The sequence below is a fragment of the Plecotus auritus genome (genome assembly GCF_963455305.1).
Source record: "Plecotus auritus genome assembly, chromosome: 3".
Taxonomy (NCBI): domain Eukaryota; kingdom Metazoa; phylum Chordata; class Mammalia; order Chiroptera; family Vespertilionidae; genus Plecotus; species Plecotus auritus.
This window is the reverse complement of record NC_137772.1, coordinates 42,985,063-43,002,703: the sequence shown is the minus strand read 5'-3', so window position 1 is coordinate 43,002,703 and position 17,641 is coordinate 42,985,063. Positions and strand designations below refer to the sequence as shown.

The 17,641-nt window shown below is 40.7% G+C and overlaps 1 protein-coding gene across 30 annotated transcripts in view; it reads right to left on the bottom strand.

Moving 5' to 3' along the window:
* The window catches only part of DOCK9 (dedicator of cytokinesis 9), a 281,552-nt gene that overhangs the window by 74,449 nt on the left and 189,462 nt on the right, over window positions 1-17,641 (bottom strand). For all 30 annotated transcript variants that reach the window (XM_080662392.1, XM_080662395.1, XM_080662401.1 and 27 more), the window contains exons 20-27: window positions 16,676-16,799; window positions 16,237-16,358; window positions 13,700-13,786; window positions 13,221-13,310; window positions 11,432-11,547; window positions 11,119-11,188; window positions 10,132-10,257; window positions 9,479-9,550 (exon numbers count right to left, since the gene is read on the bottom strand). In XM_080662392.1, the coding sequence (XP_080518518.1) occupies window positions 9,479-9,550; window positions 10,132-10,257; window positions 11,119-11,188; window positions 11,432-11,547; window positions 13,221-13,310; window positions 13,700-13,786; window positions 16,237-16,358; window positions 16,676-16,799 (807 nt within the window). The remainder of the gene's footprint in view (window positions 1-9,478; window positions 9,551-10,131; window positions 10,258-11,118; window positions 11,189-11,431; window positions 11,548-13,220; window positions 13,311-13,699; window positions 13,787-16,236; window positions 16,359-16,675; window positions 16,800-17,641) is intronic.

Here is a 17,641-nt window from a genome sequence, read left to right as displayed (position 1 = left end):
GTTGGGAGACAGCTGAATTCCAGAAGGAGGTGGGGGACTGCTGAACGGGGTTCCCCTGACCTGGCAGCAAGAACTGCGGCTGGGTCCCCTCCCGGAGCTGCGGGCTTGGACGCGGAGTCTGCGCCATCTTGATCCGGAAAGTGGAGCTTATCTGAAGCCTGAGAATCCACAACTGCGGCACCCCAGGAACAGCTGCGAGCCCCAGAACAATGCTCCTTAACTGGCGCAAGCACACGGGTTCAGAGAAGCTCTACACTCCACCACGGAAAGGTCAGATTTCGCCTGGGATAAGGTGAGGTCTCTGGTCCCGGCGGGAGAGAGGAACGCGCGTTTTGCGGGAGCTGGAGGACCAGGGAAGTCTGTGCCTAGAAAAATCCGTGGCTGTAGGGGCTGGCGTGATCTGTGACTGTGGAAAGGGGTCCTCAGAGCTGCTAAGAGAAGGGCACTCTAAAAAGCAACCCATTTTGATCTGAAGTGCAGGGACACCCTAAGAATTTCAGGCAGTCCAGACTTACGCGCAGCCCGTGTGCTCCCTGGGTGCCTGGGCTCACTCGCAGTCCCGGAGTTCGCACACTTGGGCTTTTTCCTCTTCAAATCCTTGCTTCTGATTACTAAGCCCAATACATAGGATCACCCAGTTGGGGACACCCTGGGAGACTGCAGGGGAAGGTTGTTTTTCTGGAACCTGGGGATCGGAGCGGGGAGTGACCATCAGAGAGTCAGCTCTGAGGCAGACCACTCCCACAGGCCCGAGTGCCACAGGGAAAGAAGGCTCTAACACTCCCTAGAGAGGCCATAGATAGACCCGGAAGTCAATCCAGAAACACTGCCACCCAGGGGCTGAATCACAAATTGACTCTTGTGTAATCAAAAATAAAGGAATACGAGAAATTAAGACACACCGCCTGCTTAAAATCAGGACTGGCTTACAACACCGAAGAGCAGTGGATCGCAGGGAACTGCAATACTGTCTGGACTGAGAAACAGGCGTGCCAAACAGAAAAACAGAGGAAGTGAATGACCTTCACTACTCCACATTTTATTTTTACCTTTTACTTTTTTTATTTTTTTATTTTTTTTAATTTTCATTTTTTGCATCTTTTAATCAAGAAACTTTTTTTTCTTTTTTCATCACTTGATTTTGCCTTTTTAATGATTACATTTTTATTTTCAATCCGTATTATTACTACTGCTATTTTATCTTTTTTTTTTTTTTTTTAAGTGTCATTTTATTTTCTCTTTATTTTATTTTGGGATTAGGGTTCTACATTCTATTTTTTATCTTTCCTTTAGCATCGTTTTACTCTATCTCAACTCTACCTTTAGGCCATCACTCTCTTCCTAACCTCCCCCTTTTCAGTGTCCTGTTTGTCTTACCCTTTTACTGCTTTAGTTTTTCCCTATTCTCTCTGTTTACCCCTTGTTAAAATTTCACCCTACTTACATATCTAATCTCCAATCCCCTGCTCCAAGTCCACATACACCTCTCCCTTCGCTGTCTGAGTTATCCATAAACTTGTCCTTATCTCTGTCCTTTTGTTGTTGTTTGCTTGAATGTAGATTATATCCAATTTTTATGCTTTTTTTGTGAGATTGTTTTGCTTATTCTTCTTTTGTTTATTCTTTTGTTTGTTTTGTGCTTCAGCTTAACCTTGCCTCACTCCATATTAGTTGGTGTTGTAGTTTGTACTAATCCCCAGGCACTTGTTGCTGGCATTTGCTGGGATTAGTGATTGTTCTATTGGAGTTTTATCCCCAATACATATATAGTCTGTTCCCCTTTCTCTCTTAGTCAATTTCTTGTCTCTTACTTTTTTTTTTCTCTTTACTTTCCCTTTTCCCAATTTCATTTTCACACTCCTTTTTTCTTTTTTTCTTTCTTTCTTTCTTTTTTCCTCTTCTTCTTTCTCTCCTATCACCTAATTTGCCTTTCTCTGGTGGTCACCTTTATTGGAGGTTATTAATATCGTGAATACATTCCTGTTCAGTGCCTTGTGAGTTGTACCTGGTAGTGCTGTATTTTGTGCCTTTAAATCAACCCAGGAGAGAGAGAACTACATAACCAGACACCCAGAGAAGAGAGACCATGGGGAGACAAAGAAGCAGCCCGCATATGAAAGAAAAGCAGGCATCACCAGAAAAGGAAGTAAACGAAATGGAGGCAAGCAACCTTCCAGAAAAAGAATTCAGAGAAATGGTCATAAGGTGGCTGAAAAGAATGGAAGACAAATTCGACAATATGAGCAAGAACCAAGAGGAAATGAAGAAGAACCAAGAAGAAATGAAAAATGACATCGCTGCTGTAAAGAACTCAATAGAAAGCATCAAGAGTAGACTAGAAGAAGCAGAGGACCGCATCAGTGAGCTAGAAGACAAGATGGAAAAAAATACCCAAGAAAAGCAACTTCTAGAAAAAAAAATTAAAAGGCAGGAGGAGAGTCTAAGGGAACTTTGGGACAACACGAAACAAAACAACATCCGCATAATAGGGGTTCCAGAAGGAAAGGAAGCTGAGCAAGGAATAGAAAACCTCTTTGAAGAAATAATGACAGAAAATTTCCCAGATATAGGGAAGAAAAAACCCACACAAATCCAAGAAGCTCACAGAGTCCCAAGCAAAATGAACCCCAAAAGACCGACGCCAAGGCACATTATAATTAAATTGGCAAACACCAACGACAAAGTAAGAATCTTAAAAGCAGCAAGAGAGAGACAGAAAGTTACATACAAAGGAACCCCCATCAGACTAGCAACTGATTTCTCAACAGAAACTCATCAGGCCAGAAGGGAATGGAATGAAATATACAAAGTCATGCAAAGGAAGGGGCTGAATCCAAGAATACTGTACCCAGCAAGGCTGTCAATCAAAATTGAAGGTGAAATCAGGAGCTTCACAGACAAAAAAGGACTAAGGGAATTTATTACCACCAAACCAGCAATGCAAGAAATGCTAAAGGGTCTACTGTAAAAAAAAAAAAAAAGAAAGAAAGAAAGAAAGAAAGAAAGAAAGAAACAGGAAGCGAAGAAGTAACACAGGGGTAAAGAATAGGAATGGCGACAAATAAGTACCTATCAATAATAACTTTAAATGTAAATGGATTAAATGCCCCAATCAAAAGACATAGGGTAACAGATTGGATAAGAAAACACGACCCATATATCTGCTGTCTACAAGAAACCCACCTCAGAAAAAAAGACGCACACAGACTGAGGGTGAAGGGATGGAAAAAGGTTTTCCAGGCAAATGGAACTGAAAAAAAAGCTGGGGTAGCAATACTTATTTCTGACAAATTAGATCTCAAACTGAAGGACATAACAAGAGATAAGGAAGGCCATTTCATAATACTAAAGGGAGCAATCCAACAAGAAGAAATAACTCTGGTAAACATATATGCACCCAATACAGGAGCACCCAAATACATAAAAAAACTCCTGGAGGATATCAAGGGAGACATTGACAGCAATACAATCATAGTAGGAGACTTTAATACCCCACTATCACCATTGGACAAATCCTCTAAACAAAACATCAGCAAAGAAACATCAATCCTAAATGACTCACTAGACCAGATGGAATTAATTGACATCTTCAGAACATTTCACCCCAAAGCCACAGAATATACATTCTTCTCAAGCGCACATGGGTCATTTTCAAAGATAGACCATATGTTGGGACATAGGCAAAGTCTCTTCAAATTCAAGAAGATAGAAATCATATCAAGCATCTTCTCAGACCACAGTGGCATAAAACTGGAAATCAACTACAATAAAAACAACCCAAAGAAATCAAACACATGGAGACTAAACAGCATGCTATTAAACCATGACTGGGTTACCAGAGAGATCAAAGAAGAAATAAAAAACATCATGACAACAAATGACAATGAAAACACAACAATCCAAAATCTATGGGACACAGCGAAAGCAGTCTTGAGAGGGAAGTTCATAGCTCTACAAGCCTACTGCAAAAAACAAGAAACAGGGGTAATAAATTACCTAACCCAACAACTCAAAGAGTTAGAAAAAGAGCAACAAGAAAAGCCCAGTGTAAGCAGAAGGAAGGAAATAATAAAGATCAGAGCACAGATAAACGACATAGAGACCAAAGAAACAATACAAAAGATCAACAAAACCAAGAGCTGGTTCTTTGAAAGGATAAACAAGATTGATGAACCTCTAGCCAGGCTCACCAAGAAGCAAAGGGAGAGGACCCAAATAAACAAGATCAGAAATGAAAGAGGTGAAATAACAACAGATCCCGCCGAAATACAAAGGATTGTTAAAAAATACTACGAACAACTCTATTCCAACAAACTGGACAACCTGGAGGAAATGGACATATTCCTAGAAAAATATAACCTTCCAAAACTCAATCAGGAAGAATCTAAACAGCTCAACATGCCAGTAACTATGGAAGAAATTGAAGCAGTCATCAAAGAGCTTCCGGCAAACAAAAGCCCGGGGCCAGATGGCTTCACAGGAGAGTTCTACCAAACATTCAAGGAAGAACTAAAACCTATCCTCCTCAGACTATTCCAAAAAATTCAAGAGGAAGGAACACTTCCAAGCTCCTTCTATGAAGCCAGCATCACCCTAATACCAAAACCAGATAAAGACAACACAATGAAAGAGAATTACAGGCCAATATCCCTCATGAATGTAGATGCCAAAATCCTCAACAAAATTCTAGCAAATAGGATCCAGCAGTACATCAGAAAGATCATACACCATGACCAAGTAGGGTTTATCCCAGGAATGCAAGGATGGTTCAATATCCGCAAATCAATAAATGTGATACATCACATAAACAAATTGAGAGATAAAAATCACATAGTCATATCAATTGATGCAGAAAAAGCATTTGACAAAATCCAACACCCTTTCTTGATAAAAACTCTCAACAAGGTGGGAATAGAAGGATCATACCTCAACATCATAAAAGCTATATATGATAAACCCACAGCTAACATCATACTCAATGGGCAAAAACTAAAACCATTTCCCCTAAGAACAGGAACAAGACAGGGATGCCCACTCTCACCACTCCTGTTTGACATAGTACTGGAAGTATTAGCCACTGCAATTAGACAAGAAGAAGAAATAAAAGGCATCCAAATTGGAAAAGAAGAAGTAAAGCTGTCCTTATTTGCAGATGACATGATATTGTACATAAAAAACCCGAAAGACTCCATCAAAAAACTAACAGACTTAATAAATGAATTCGGCAATGTAGCAGGATACAAAATTAACACCAAGAAATCTATGGCATTTCTATACACCAACAATGAACTTACAGAAAGAGAGACTAAAAAAGCAATCCCATTTTCCATCGCACCAAAAAAATTAAGATACTTAGGAATAAACCTAACCAAGGAGGTAAAAGACCTATATGCGGAAAACTACAGGACACTGAAAAAAGAGATAGAGGAAGATGTAAACAGATGGAAGAACATACCATGTTCATGGATTGGTAGAATCAACATCATTAAAATGTCCATACTACCCAAAGCAATCTATAGATTCAATGCACTCCCCATTAAAATACCAACGGCGTATTTCACAGACCTAGAAAGAACTCTCCAAAAATTCATCTGGAATAAAAAAAGACCCCGAATAGCCACAGCAATCCTGAGAAAGAAGAATAAAGTAGGAGGGATCTCAATACCAGATTTCAAGCTGTATTACAAAGCCACTGTCATCAAAACAGCCTGGTACTGGCACAAGAACAGACATATAGATCAATGGAACAGAATAGAGAATCCAGATATCGACCCAAACCAATATGCGCACTTAATATTTGACAAAGGAGGCATGAGCATACAATGGAGTCAAGACAGTCTCTTTAATAAATGGTGTTGGGAAAATTGGACAGATACATGCAAAAAAATGAAACTAGATCACCAACTTACACCATACACAAAAATAAACTCAAAATGGGTACAGGACTTAAATATAAGACGGGAAACCATAAAAATACTAGAGGAATCCACAGGCAGCAAAATCTCAGACATTTGCCAAAAGAACTTTTTCAGTGATACTGCCCCTAGGGCAATGGAAGCCAAACAGAAAATAAACAAATGGGACTACATCAAAATAAAAAGCTTTTGCACAGCAAAAGAAACCATCAACAAAACAACAAGAAACCCCACTGTATGGGAGAACATATTTGCAAATGGTATCACTGATAAAGGTTTAATTTCCAACATCTACAGGCAGCTTATACAACTTAATAAAAGGAAGATAAATGATCCAATAAAAAAATGGGCAACGGACCTAAATAGAAGCTTTTCGAAAGAAGACAGAAGGAAGGCCAAGAGACACATGAAAACATGCTCAAAGTCACTAATTATCCGAGAGATGCAAATCAAAACAACAATGCGATACCATCTCACACCTGTCAGAATGGCTATCATCAACAAATCAACAAACGACAAGTGTTGGCGAGGATGCGGAGAAAAAGGAACCCTCGTGCACTGCTGGTGGGAATGCAGACTGGTGCAGCCACTGTGGAGAACAGTATGGAGTTTCCTCAAAAAACTGAAAATGGAACTCCCATTTGACCCAGTAATCCCACTCCTAGGAATATATCCTAAGAAACCAGAAACACCAATCAGAAAGGATATATGCACCCCTATGTTCATAGCAGCACAATTTACAATAGCTAAGATTTGGAAACAGCCTAGGTGCCCATCAGCAGATGACTGGATCAGAAAACTATGGTACATCTACACAATGGAATACTATGCTGCCGTAAAAAAGAAGGAATTACTACCATTTGTAGGCACTTGGATGGAATTAGAGAACATTATGCTAAGTGAAATAAGCCAGTCAATGAAAGAAAAATACCACATGATCCCACTCATTTGGGGATAATGAAAAACATTATAAACTGATGAACAAAAAGATAGTTACAGAGGCAGTAAAGCATCAAACAGACTGTCAAATTACAGTGGTAAGGTTAGGGAGAGGTGGGGGAAATAAGAGATCAACTGAAGGACTTATATGCATGTATATAGGAGTGGCCAACGGATGCAGAACATTGGGGGGTGAGGGCATGTATGGGAGTGGGGTGGGGGTGGGGGGCAATGGTAAGATATGTACACATATAATACCTTAATAAAAATTTGAAAAAAAAAAAAAAAATAAAGCTCTGAGATAAAGAAAAAAAAAAAAAAAAAAAAAGAAAAGCATGTGCCTGGTAGCATTTGAGTGGTTTGTTCCACAGAGTTCCAAAAACAACATCCCAGAGGCCCCGGAGAACTAGGTTATGAGGCGGGACATGGCGGAGCATCTGGGCAAGACTGATTCTGACTCCAGCATAAGTCAGGTCTTGGCTCTGCTCAGTTGGGTAGCCCTGGGCAGGTTACTTCATGGGTCTATACTTCCCTCTCACCCTCTGTGACATAAGGGAGAAGTTGGACCAGAAGGTAACTCTCAGGTATCTACCATCCCTAAAGGTCCATGGTTTAATTTGGCCTCTGGAGTAAAGAGCACATACAATTGAGTTCCTTTATTAACCTATCACAGGTCTCAGAAAGGGGTCATCGATACTTGATTTTAAATATACTTCTTGTGAGTGTTTCCAAACTGTTCATTACCTCCCTGACCATCACTCCCATGGTCTAGTTGTACACTTTCCCACCTAAATTCATGAGGGCACGAACCACACTACATTTAACTTCGTAGCCCTTGAGTCTGCATATAATAAAGGGCTCAAAATATAACAAATCAGTTATATTTTTAAACATAAGCAAGTCATCAATCTTTCTGAAGTGATTATATTGATTTAGAGCAAAAAATAAGAAAATATCCAGTGGGACCTTGTTATGAATTGAACTGTGTCCCCTGAAAACTCATATGTTCATGTTCTGCACCTCAGAATACGACGGTATTTGGAGACAGAGTCTTGAAAAAGGTAATTAAGTTAAAGCAAGTTCATTAAGTGGCCTTGATCCAACAGGGCTGGTGTCCTTATAAGAAAGGAGGAGATTAGGACACAGAAGAAGGACAGTATAAAGACACAGGAAGTCATCTACAAGCCAAGGAGAGAGGACTCAGAAGAAACCAAACCTACAGGCATCTTGATCTCGAACTTTCAGCCTCCAGAATTGTGAGAAAATAAATTTCTACCATTTAAGCTGTGGTAGTTAGAATGGCATCCCGAGCAAACTAAAATGGGCCTAAAGCCCATCCTGCATACGACAACATTTTTAAGAGAAAGGTAATATATCCAAATAACCTGCCTACGTGTGTGTGCGTGCACGTGGGTGTATGCACATGTATATATGCACGTATACTAGCAGCACACTGCCAAGTAGACAGTCTGCTAGAGTTTTCCCTTGGCTGGCTGTCCTGGCATGATTCGGATGGTGCGTTACTCGGTGGAAGGCAGGGCCCACCTCCATCTGGCATCTCCCTGTGTGCTAAAGCTGGAATTAAAAGGAAACCATCTGGTCAGGCACCCGCGCCGGCTCTACTAGAGGAAACTACAGCTTTAGGGTCTGAACCACCAACCTTCTGCCTGACAAAACCCATCAGCCTTTCCTAAGGCTTCCTCCTGGAGTCCAGATGGCCCAGATCCTGACCCTCCTGGCCTTGGACTCCGCCCTCCTCCCCACATTCATTTAGAGAGACTGCCTGGCACCACAATGGCTGCTCCCTGCACAAGCACCTTCGGCTCTCACCCAGACCTCTCCAGCTCCCACTTCTGTATGCGACGATGTAGCAAGAACTCACAGTCATAACAGCAACTGCAAGACTGTGCATTTCAGGAGCTCTGCAGCATGTCACCTGCGTTTACTGCCTTGGAATTTTATAAAAATGCATCTATGCTCAGACAGGCAGCAACCAGTCATACCTTGACAGGCAATAGTCCAGAGGTGAGCCTGGGACACAGGGAGACCCAGAGAGTCTTACAGGCACACATGCGGCACCACGGAGAGGTGGGCTGGGGGGAGACTATGTTATCTGAGTCCATTCATTGGCTACAGAGGACATGAAGTAGCATCAGACATGCTTCTAAATCCCTGAGAAATGTCTAAGATGTTCAAGACACTTAAGAAACACCAGGTAAATGCATTTTAAATGAATACTTAAACTACTATTCCCATTTCAACAAACTGGAAGATTTCTAAGCTAGTCAAAGGAAAGGACACATTTTTCTTTGGATTTAATAACACAGTGCTTGAGGAGTATGGGCATGAGCCAGAGTGATCTCAAAACCTGGCTCCCTCCAGCAGCACGACCTTGGGCAGGTAACTCAAGCATCCTGGCCTTAGTTTCTTCATCTGTAAAATGAGGGGTAAGACTAATACGCCCCCTGCCTACATTAGGATTGTTATAAAGCTAAAATGCTTTATCACTGGAAAGTAAATAAAACAGTACTGTAAGCAGCACACAGAAAGTTTAATAAATGTTAGCCACAAACACAATGAAAGATACTTTTCCCTAAGAACCGCCACACGATGGAGCGACATACCTTAACCTTGGAGTTCTCTATCAAGTGCTGAGCCATGGATTTTATCAAAACATCGAAGAAAAACCATGAGTACTGAAAGAAAAAAGGATTCCAGTAAACAAAACAACCAGTTGGAAGAGACATTTATTCTCTTAGGCTGGCAAGGTCACTGACATAAAACTAATGTGACCAAAAAAACACGGCTGAACCTCTTGGCAAATTATTATCGGACCAGGGGTTCTGGCAGGTGTTCTTCTGCTTTCACATGTCTGACAATAAGTGACTCTATCCCACCAGGAAACAGGGTACATAAGCTCAGCAACCCACAAAGAAGCACCACTCTATTAGATTTGCAACTGTTCCTCTTGGCCGAGTCTCACCTGCTGACACTTGCCTGTAAAATCTCTAACTCATGGTCCTCCAATTATTCAAATATGACTTATTCATGCCAAAGAGGCCATGAAGCTTTGAGTATAATAATAATTTGCAGCTCTAACAGGAGCACCAGTACAAGGGGCAATGTAGGTACTGAAGTACTAACTCTGTTACTGCTTTTTAGGAGGTGATGATCATCACTAAAAGCACACAAAAAGAGCGAATTGATCTAGCTGAGGAGTCTGAAGTTTCTTTAATCAATTTCAATACTGCAGAGCCACACTGGCCTCCCAACATACCTTAAGTAGTTTGTTGCTGGTGAGAAAATCAGCAGAAGGCTTGAGAATTGCCGTCATGGATTTGGCCAGTTCTTCATGCACTGTCTTATATTCGGCAGCAATATATGGCTCAGCCTTGTACGCGTACTTTGAAGAAAAGGGAAAGATGCTTTAATGCACTGGTTCTCCAAGCTGAGCTGAAAGCTGAAGAGGCTCCAGAGGATGAGGATCAGGGACGCAGGTACAATCGCATGGGTGGGAGAGGAAGGTATGGAAACGGAAGGTGGGAAGGGTTGTTGTCATGTGACAGAAAGAGGGAGCTCAGGATGTCTTTGGGGACCCACCTAAATATGTGAATCACCTGACTCAGGTCAGTGGTCCTCCAGCCCATAGCTCCACCTCCTAAGGACTTCAGGAAATGTGTCACATGACACTGGGTAACTGATTCCCTGAACAACCCGAACTTCACTTTTTAAATGAACACATAGCTATAATTCATACTGTCAAAGATTAAATGGAATGTGTGCAACTGTTTAGAACAATCACTGCCACCATGTTTACTGAATATTGTCCATAAATAAAGAACTTGTTGATATTTATCCCAGCACATAGATGGAGGCCAGAGCTAACCTTCCTATCTTGGGATAAGCAGTATTCCTGGGAATTTTAGATGGGGAAAAAAGAAAAATGAAGACAAGAAGCCATACCAGAGGCCTAGCTAAGAGTGAGTTAATACGCTTCTTTAAACGTCCACATCACGTGCAGCACCCGTAAAAGAAGAAATGTAGTTGACAAAATGATACTAAGTAAATAAATGAAAGGCTGCCCTCTTTGGACTTCCCCTCATCTAGGTGGGACCACTGGCTACGTGATACAGAAAAGAAAGCAGAGGTATTAAGTTTCATCCCAAAATATACTTCAAATAACTAGATTTTAAAAAAATAAGTTCTTAGAAGGAAAATTGGAGAGCCACAGATTTAAATGATTGGGACAGTTTATTTTACATACCTTAACATATGACCTCAAGTGGCTCTCCAATTCTTCCTCATGGCACTGGGCAACCACATGAATAATGACCCTACACACCATAGGAATGAATAAAGCAATGAATAGTAATGTGAAAATGGAAACATTTCATTATTATCACAGTAGAACAATGATGATGCTATTGGCACCACAGGAAACAAAGAATTAGATGAGATCTCTCCATATTCCTTAAATATAATGTTTAACACACACTAGCATCTGGATATGTATGACTGTGCTCCAGATGTGGATAGATCGAAAGGGAAGGAGAGTATCCACCTCACACCTCTCTCACCGTGTCACGTTGACGGCGACTTCTTCATGAGTTGCTCTGGTGAGGACACGGAACAACTGGTTTAGGATGGTGGGCAAGAAGGCAATCATCACGTGGCCTTCCATTGCGTGCAGGCTCTACAGATAAGAAATACCAAAGTCCGAGTTATCCTTTGACATTAAACCAACACTAAGCAATTTTCACTCAGTTTCAAATAAGGATGGAAGAAGTGCATCTAAAGCAAAAGCAAGGCAGTGGCAGGCAGGATAAGGGACAAAGATGTCCATGTCTGTGAATATGTTACATGGCAAGGGGAATTAAGGATGCTAACCAGCTGGCCTTAAGATAGGGGGATGCTCCTGGATTTAATCAGGTGGGCCTGCTATAACCACAGGGGTCCTAAAAGTGGAAGAGGGAGGCAAAAGAGGCAAGTTGGGGGAGATATGTCTAAGGAAGAATGGTCAGTGGTGCAACTTGTTGGCGTTGAGATGGATGAAGTGGTCACAAGCCAAGGAATGAAGGCAGCATGTAGAAACCGAAAAGGGTAAGAACCCAGGTTCACCCCTAGTTTCCAGAAAGGAAACTCACTATTAATAACACCTTGATTTCAGCCCAATGAGGCTCATACCAGACTTCTGACCTACAGAAGTGTGTAAGATAATACATGTGTATTGTGTTTTAGGCCACCAAGTTTGTGGTAATTTCTTACAGAACCAATAGGAAACTAATACAAAGGTTCTTCTCCAAGTCACATGGCTGTCTCTGAGGCAGCCAAAAGGGGATTCAGTGATTTCAGGATCCCCAGTCCAATTTGCTTAAATCAAATAAACTTCTATTGCATTTCTCACCTTTCTTATATTTTGTCCCCATGCCTAGAATGCCCTTTTAGCTACTTTACTTTTAAAAAATGTTACCCTAAGGCAGTGGTCGGCAAACTGCGGCTCGTGAGCCACATGCGGCTTGTGAGCCACATGCGGCTCGTGAGCCGCGGTTTGCTGACCACTGCCCTAAGGAGACATATATACTACTATATGTAATACTGTAAACAATAAAATTAAATTAACAAATAAAAAAAAAATGTTCCCCCTAGAGCCGTGGTCGGCAAACTGCGGCTCATGAGCCACATGCGGCTCTTTGGCCCCTTGAGTGTGGCTCTTCCACAAAATACCACGGCCTGGGCGAGTCTATTTTGAAGAAGTGTCATTAGAAGAAGTTTAAGTTTAAAAAATTTGGCTCTCAAAAGAAATTCCAATCGTTGTACTGTTGATATTTGGCTCTGTTGACTAATGAGTTTGCCGACCACTGCCCTAGAGTCATGTTCTGGATGGCACTCCCTTAGACAAACCCTGCTTGCTCCCATGTGCAAAAACTGCAGGAGTGTCCCTGACCCTGCACAAAGCTGGGGTTGCTGGAATGTATTATCTGTTTTGAACCCACCTGCTATGCAGTCTCGAAGCTTATGTTATCGCCTACAGTGAACCAGAAGTTACTTAAAGGTGAGACTACAGTAACTGCTTCTGTGTGTCTGATTCTGCGCTGTGAGACCAGCGAGCACTCAACATGGGTGGCCTCTGTAAGCGAGGGGTTTCCTGTGCAAGGAACAGTATGTTTCAGGTCTGGCCTGAGAAAAGTACGTGTGGGACTAGGATGAAGGTAGGAGGACACTATTTCTGAGTGCCCTTCTTGACACTATCTCAAACCATACAAAGGCTGTTGGTGCGAGAGTATCTAGCTAAGAGCGCCACCAAAGAGAAAACCCAATCAACACCAAACTCATTAAAAAAGGATCACTAAGAAAGCCATCTGATACCTTAAGGTACTTCACAAGTTCATTCCCTAGAGCTTGGGCTCCAGATTCAGTTTTCTGACAGTACTGGAAAAAATTATGCAAATGCTGATCCTGGGAAGGGGAAAAAAAAGAAAGTTTAATAGCGTATCTGCTGTAGAAATAGAAGTATTTGCTTCTTACAGCATGCATGTTTCATTTAGACTATGAAAACTGATCATATAAAAATGCAAATATCAAAGAGATAAAAATGAAAACAAATTTTAAAAAACGTTTCCAAAGATCCTCCAACAAAAGAGGAAAACTGTTAAAAAATGTCTCTTGTACTTTTTATTTATTTCAGTACACATGAGCACCTTATCTGTACTTCCTTTCTTCAAAAGAGGACTTATAGAGTGAAAATATATCCATAGGACATGTCAATTAGACTTTGTTTTGCCAAAAAAATAATACCAACTCATTCACAGAGCAATCACTGCTAATTTTAACGGACTAGCGCGTACCTGAGTATAAACTGTAGAAACCAGATGAGTTGAAACTTTCAGCAGTGGCTTGCTTCCATCCACCCATTTAATTTCTGGACCACAATGCTGAAAAATACGGGGGGAAAACATCCCAACAGATGAGTGATCTTGGCTTCAATCACCATCCTGAATGAGGGCCCTGATGAAGTTTGGAAGCCCCAACAGCTCTGGTGACTTGATAGTCATGCCTATGCCTGGCTCACAGCAGGATGAAACCAACACTAATTCCCACCCACTTTCTTTCCCCCGAGGACAATGCTCTTTCTCTCCTGTTGAGTTGCAGCTGTAAGGATTACTGCCCATTTGAGAGGGAAAGAATCCTATTTCACCAATGACTTAACCAAACTTGAGCTCAGGACTCTGAAAATGATGGCACAAGGTACCAGATAAAGTGAATAGGACAGTAAGTACTCCTGGCACAGTCAAAGGGTCAATATCTCTTTGTGCCTATTTTTAATTTCAGAAACCTTCATTTTTCTCATGTTCAGATTAGGAATTATAACTGAATGTTATATGATTTAACCTTATTTTGGAATATTTTAACTATCTGTTCATAATATGAGCCCACATTTGGCTCTATTTAAAATGTAGAATTGACCCAAATCACTACGCTCAATTAATATTTGACAAAGGAGGCATGAACATACAATGGAGTCAAGACAGTCTTCAATAAATGGTGTTGGGAAAACTGGACAGGTACATGCAAAAAAATGAAACTAGACCACCAACTTACACCATACACAAAAATAAACTCAAAATGAATCAAGGACTTAAACATACGATGAGAAACCATAAAAATACTAGAGGAATCCACAGGCAGAAAAATCTCTGACATGTGCCGAAGCAATTTCTTCACTGATACTGCTCCTAGGGCAATGGAAACTAAAGAGAAAATAAACAAATGGGACTACATCAAAATAGACACAAAAGAGACCATCAATAAAACAACAAGAAAGCCCACTGCATGGGAGAACATATTTGCCAATGATATCAATGATAGTTTAATCTCCAACATTTACAGGGAACTCATGCAGCTTAACAAAAAGAAGATAAACAACCCAATCAAAAAATGGGCAACTGATCTAAATAGACACTTTTCAAAAGAAGACAGAAGGCAGGCCAAGAGACATATGAAAACCTGCTCAAAGTCACTAATCATCAGAGAGATGCAAATCAAAACAATAATGCGGTACCATCTCACACCTGTCAGAATGGCTATTATCAACAAATTAACAAATGACAAGTGCTGGCGAGGATGCGGAGAAAAAGGAACCCTCGTGCACTGCTGGTGGGAATGCAGACTGGTGCAGCCACTGTGGAGAACGGTATGGAGTTTCCTCAAAAAACTGAAAATGGAACTCCCATTTGACCCAGTGACCCCACTTCTAGGAATATATCCCAAGAAACTAGAAACACGAATCAGAAAGGATATATGCACCCCTATGTTCATAGCAGCACAATTCACCATACCTAAGGTTTGGAAACAGCCTAAGTGCCCATCAGCAGTTGAGTGGATTAAAAAACTGTGGTACATCTAAACAATGGAATACTACGCTGCAGCAAAAAAGAAGGAGTTCTTACCATTTGCAACAACATGGATGGAGATGGAGAGCATTATGCTAAGTGAAATAAGCCAGGCAGAGAAAGATAAATATCACATGATCTCACTCATTTGTGGAATATAATGAACAACATAAACTGATGAACAAAAATAGATCCAGAGACAGAGAAACATCAATCAGAACGTCAAACCTCCGGGAAGGTAGGAGAGGGTGGGGGTAAGGAGGAGAGATCAACCAAAGGACTTATATGCATGCATGTAAGCCTAATCAATGGACACAGACAACAGGGGGGTGGGGGCATGAATGGGAGGTGGGGGGTAATGGGGGAATAAGAACACATATGTAATACCTTAATCAATAAAGAAAATTAAAAATAAATAAATAAAATAAAATGTAGAGAAACATTAAAAGCCATTCAGAATGAAAGGAAACAAAAACCTTTTCTGAGCATCTTATACAACTGAAGTCTGTATGATCTAAAATGGCTTAAAAAATGCAAAACCAACAAACCAACAGGAGGAATCTGAGACAATTCAGGCACTAATGAATCAGAACGAGCTACCACGCGGATGAGATATTTGCTTACTGGACTTATTACATTATGTTGGAAGATACTTCCTAATCATTTGCATGCCCCTAAGAATGCATCTTTATTTGAGCATGGCTAGTTCGCAGAAATTTTCTCCCTTATCCAGTATCTCCAAGTCTTCCGGTTCTTACTGAGGCATTGCTACTTCTGGGCTTATACTAAAATGCCCAAACTATAATTCTACATTGTGACACTGTTAATATCACTGACTCCCAATGGCCTAAGTTTACTTGAAAACAAATAACGAAAACCAAAATTCCGAGACTGGGAAAAATACTATGTGCTTTTTTGTGTGTCATTGTTGCTGTAGCTCATCTTTAATGTTTTCTGAAGGAATGGGATAAATCAATCTTAAATTCCGATACCCTGCCCATCCCAAGCTCCTGGTAGCCAAGGTAGCCAGATGGGAGATTGGCTGAGACAGGAACATGCTGCTCATTGGTCACCACCCTTCCATCTTTCAGAAGAGGAAGCCAGGAATATCCAACTGTTGAAACAAAGAACAAAACAGATTCACTGTAAGTGTATGAAAACTGATGAAAGAAAGCAAGAACTGTTAATACCAATCAGGGTTAAGAAACTGAAGAGACCCTGAATACAATCTCTGTAGACCATTGACTGCTTTGGGATTAGAATTCTAAAATTACCTTTTATAGAAACTTACATATACAAATCAGGTATGCTACCTTCACAAACATCATCTAAAAACTCCTTTGCAAAAGAATGCAAATTCATAGAAAAATAAAATCTAAGAAACTAATGTGTAAGTTATAAAAAACTCAAAGGGATAATGAAATTTCAAACCTTGTGTTTCAACAACATCCTTCTTCTTTGTGCTTCCTTTGCTTGAATTATCACAGCTGACATGGAAAAATGTGAACAACAAGTGGTGCTTTTCATGTAGCTGGGTGGGCAATTCTATTTTAATCTGCAAGGAAAACAAAGCAACAACTTTTCTAATATTCCAGAACAACACAATTTCTTGGTGACAGCAGCCACCCAATGCCTAAGGGTCCATTTGGTCTCCAAACTAATAGTAACGTTTGTAGTCAAAGAAATCTGAGACTGTAAATTGTGCTAAGGAAGATATGGGTCCTTGATACAATGTTATACTGTTATGGGCTGAACGTTTGTGTGTCCTCCTCTACCCCCCAAGTCCTTCCCAAATTCACATGTTGAAATTCTAACCCCAAAGGTGATGGTATTAACAGGGGCCTTTGGAGGTGACTAGGTCATGAGTGTGGAGCCCTCATAAATGGGATGAATGCTCTCATATAAAAGAGATTCCCACAGAGCTCCTGAGCCCTTTCCACCATGCGACAATACACCTGAGAATCTGCGACACTGACCATGCTGGCACTGACCTCGGACTTCCAGCCTCCAGAACTGTAAGCTATAAATATTTGCTGTTTATAAGCCATTTAGTCTGTGGTATTTCGTTATAACAGCACAAACAAAGACATGACTGACCAAAACTAGAAGAGTTGATGTTTAAATTCCAGAAGGAAGTGGAAAACACATGAGAGAAACCACGACATTAACTTAACATAGCCAGGCCTGGTGAAAAACCAGGGTAGAACATTTACCAGTAGAATTCATGTAGTAGTTTTAATGACCTACATACAATTTTACATAAGGACACCCAACAATAAGAAAGGTCCAACAGATGTAACTATACTTAAGTATGAATTTGAAAGAAACTATGTCAGAATTATTAATTGTGGTAGTGATAGAGGAGGGATTTTAACTTTTTCTTCTCTACATTATCTG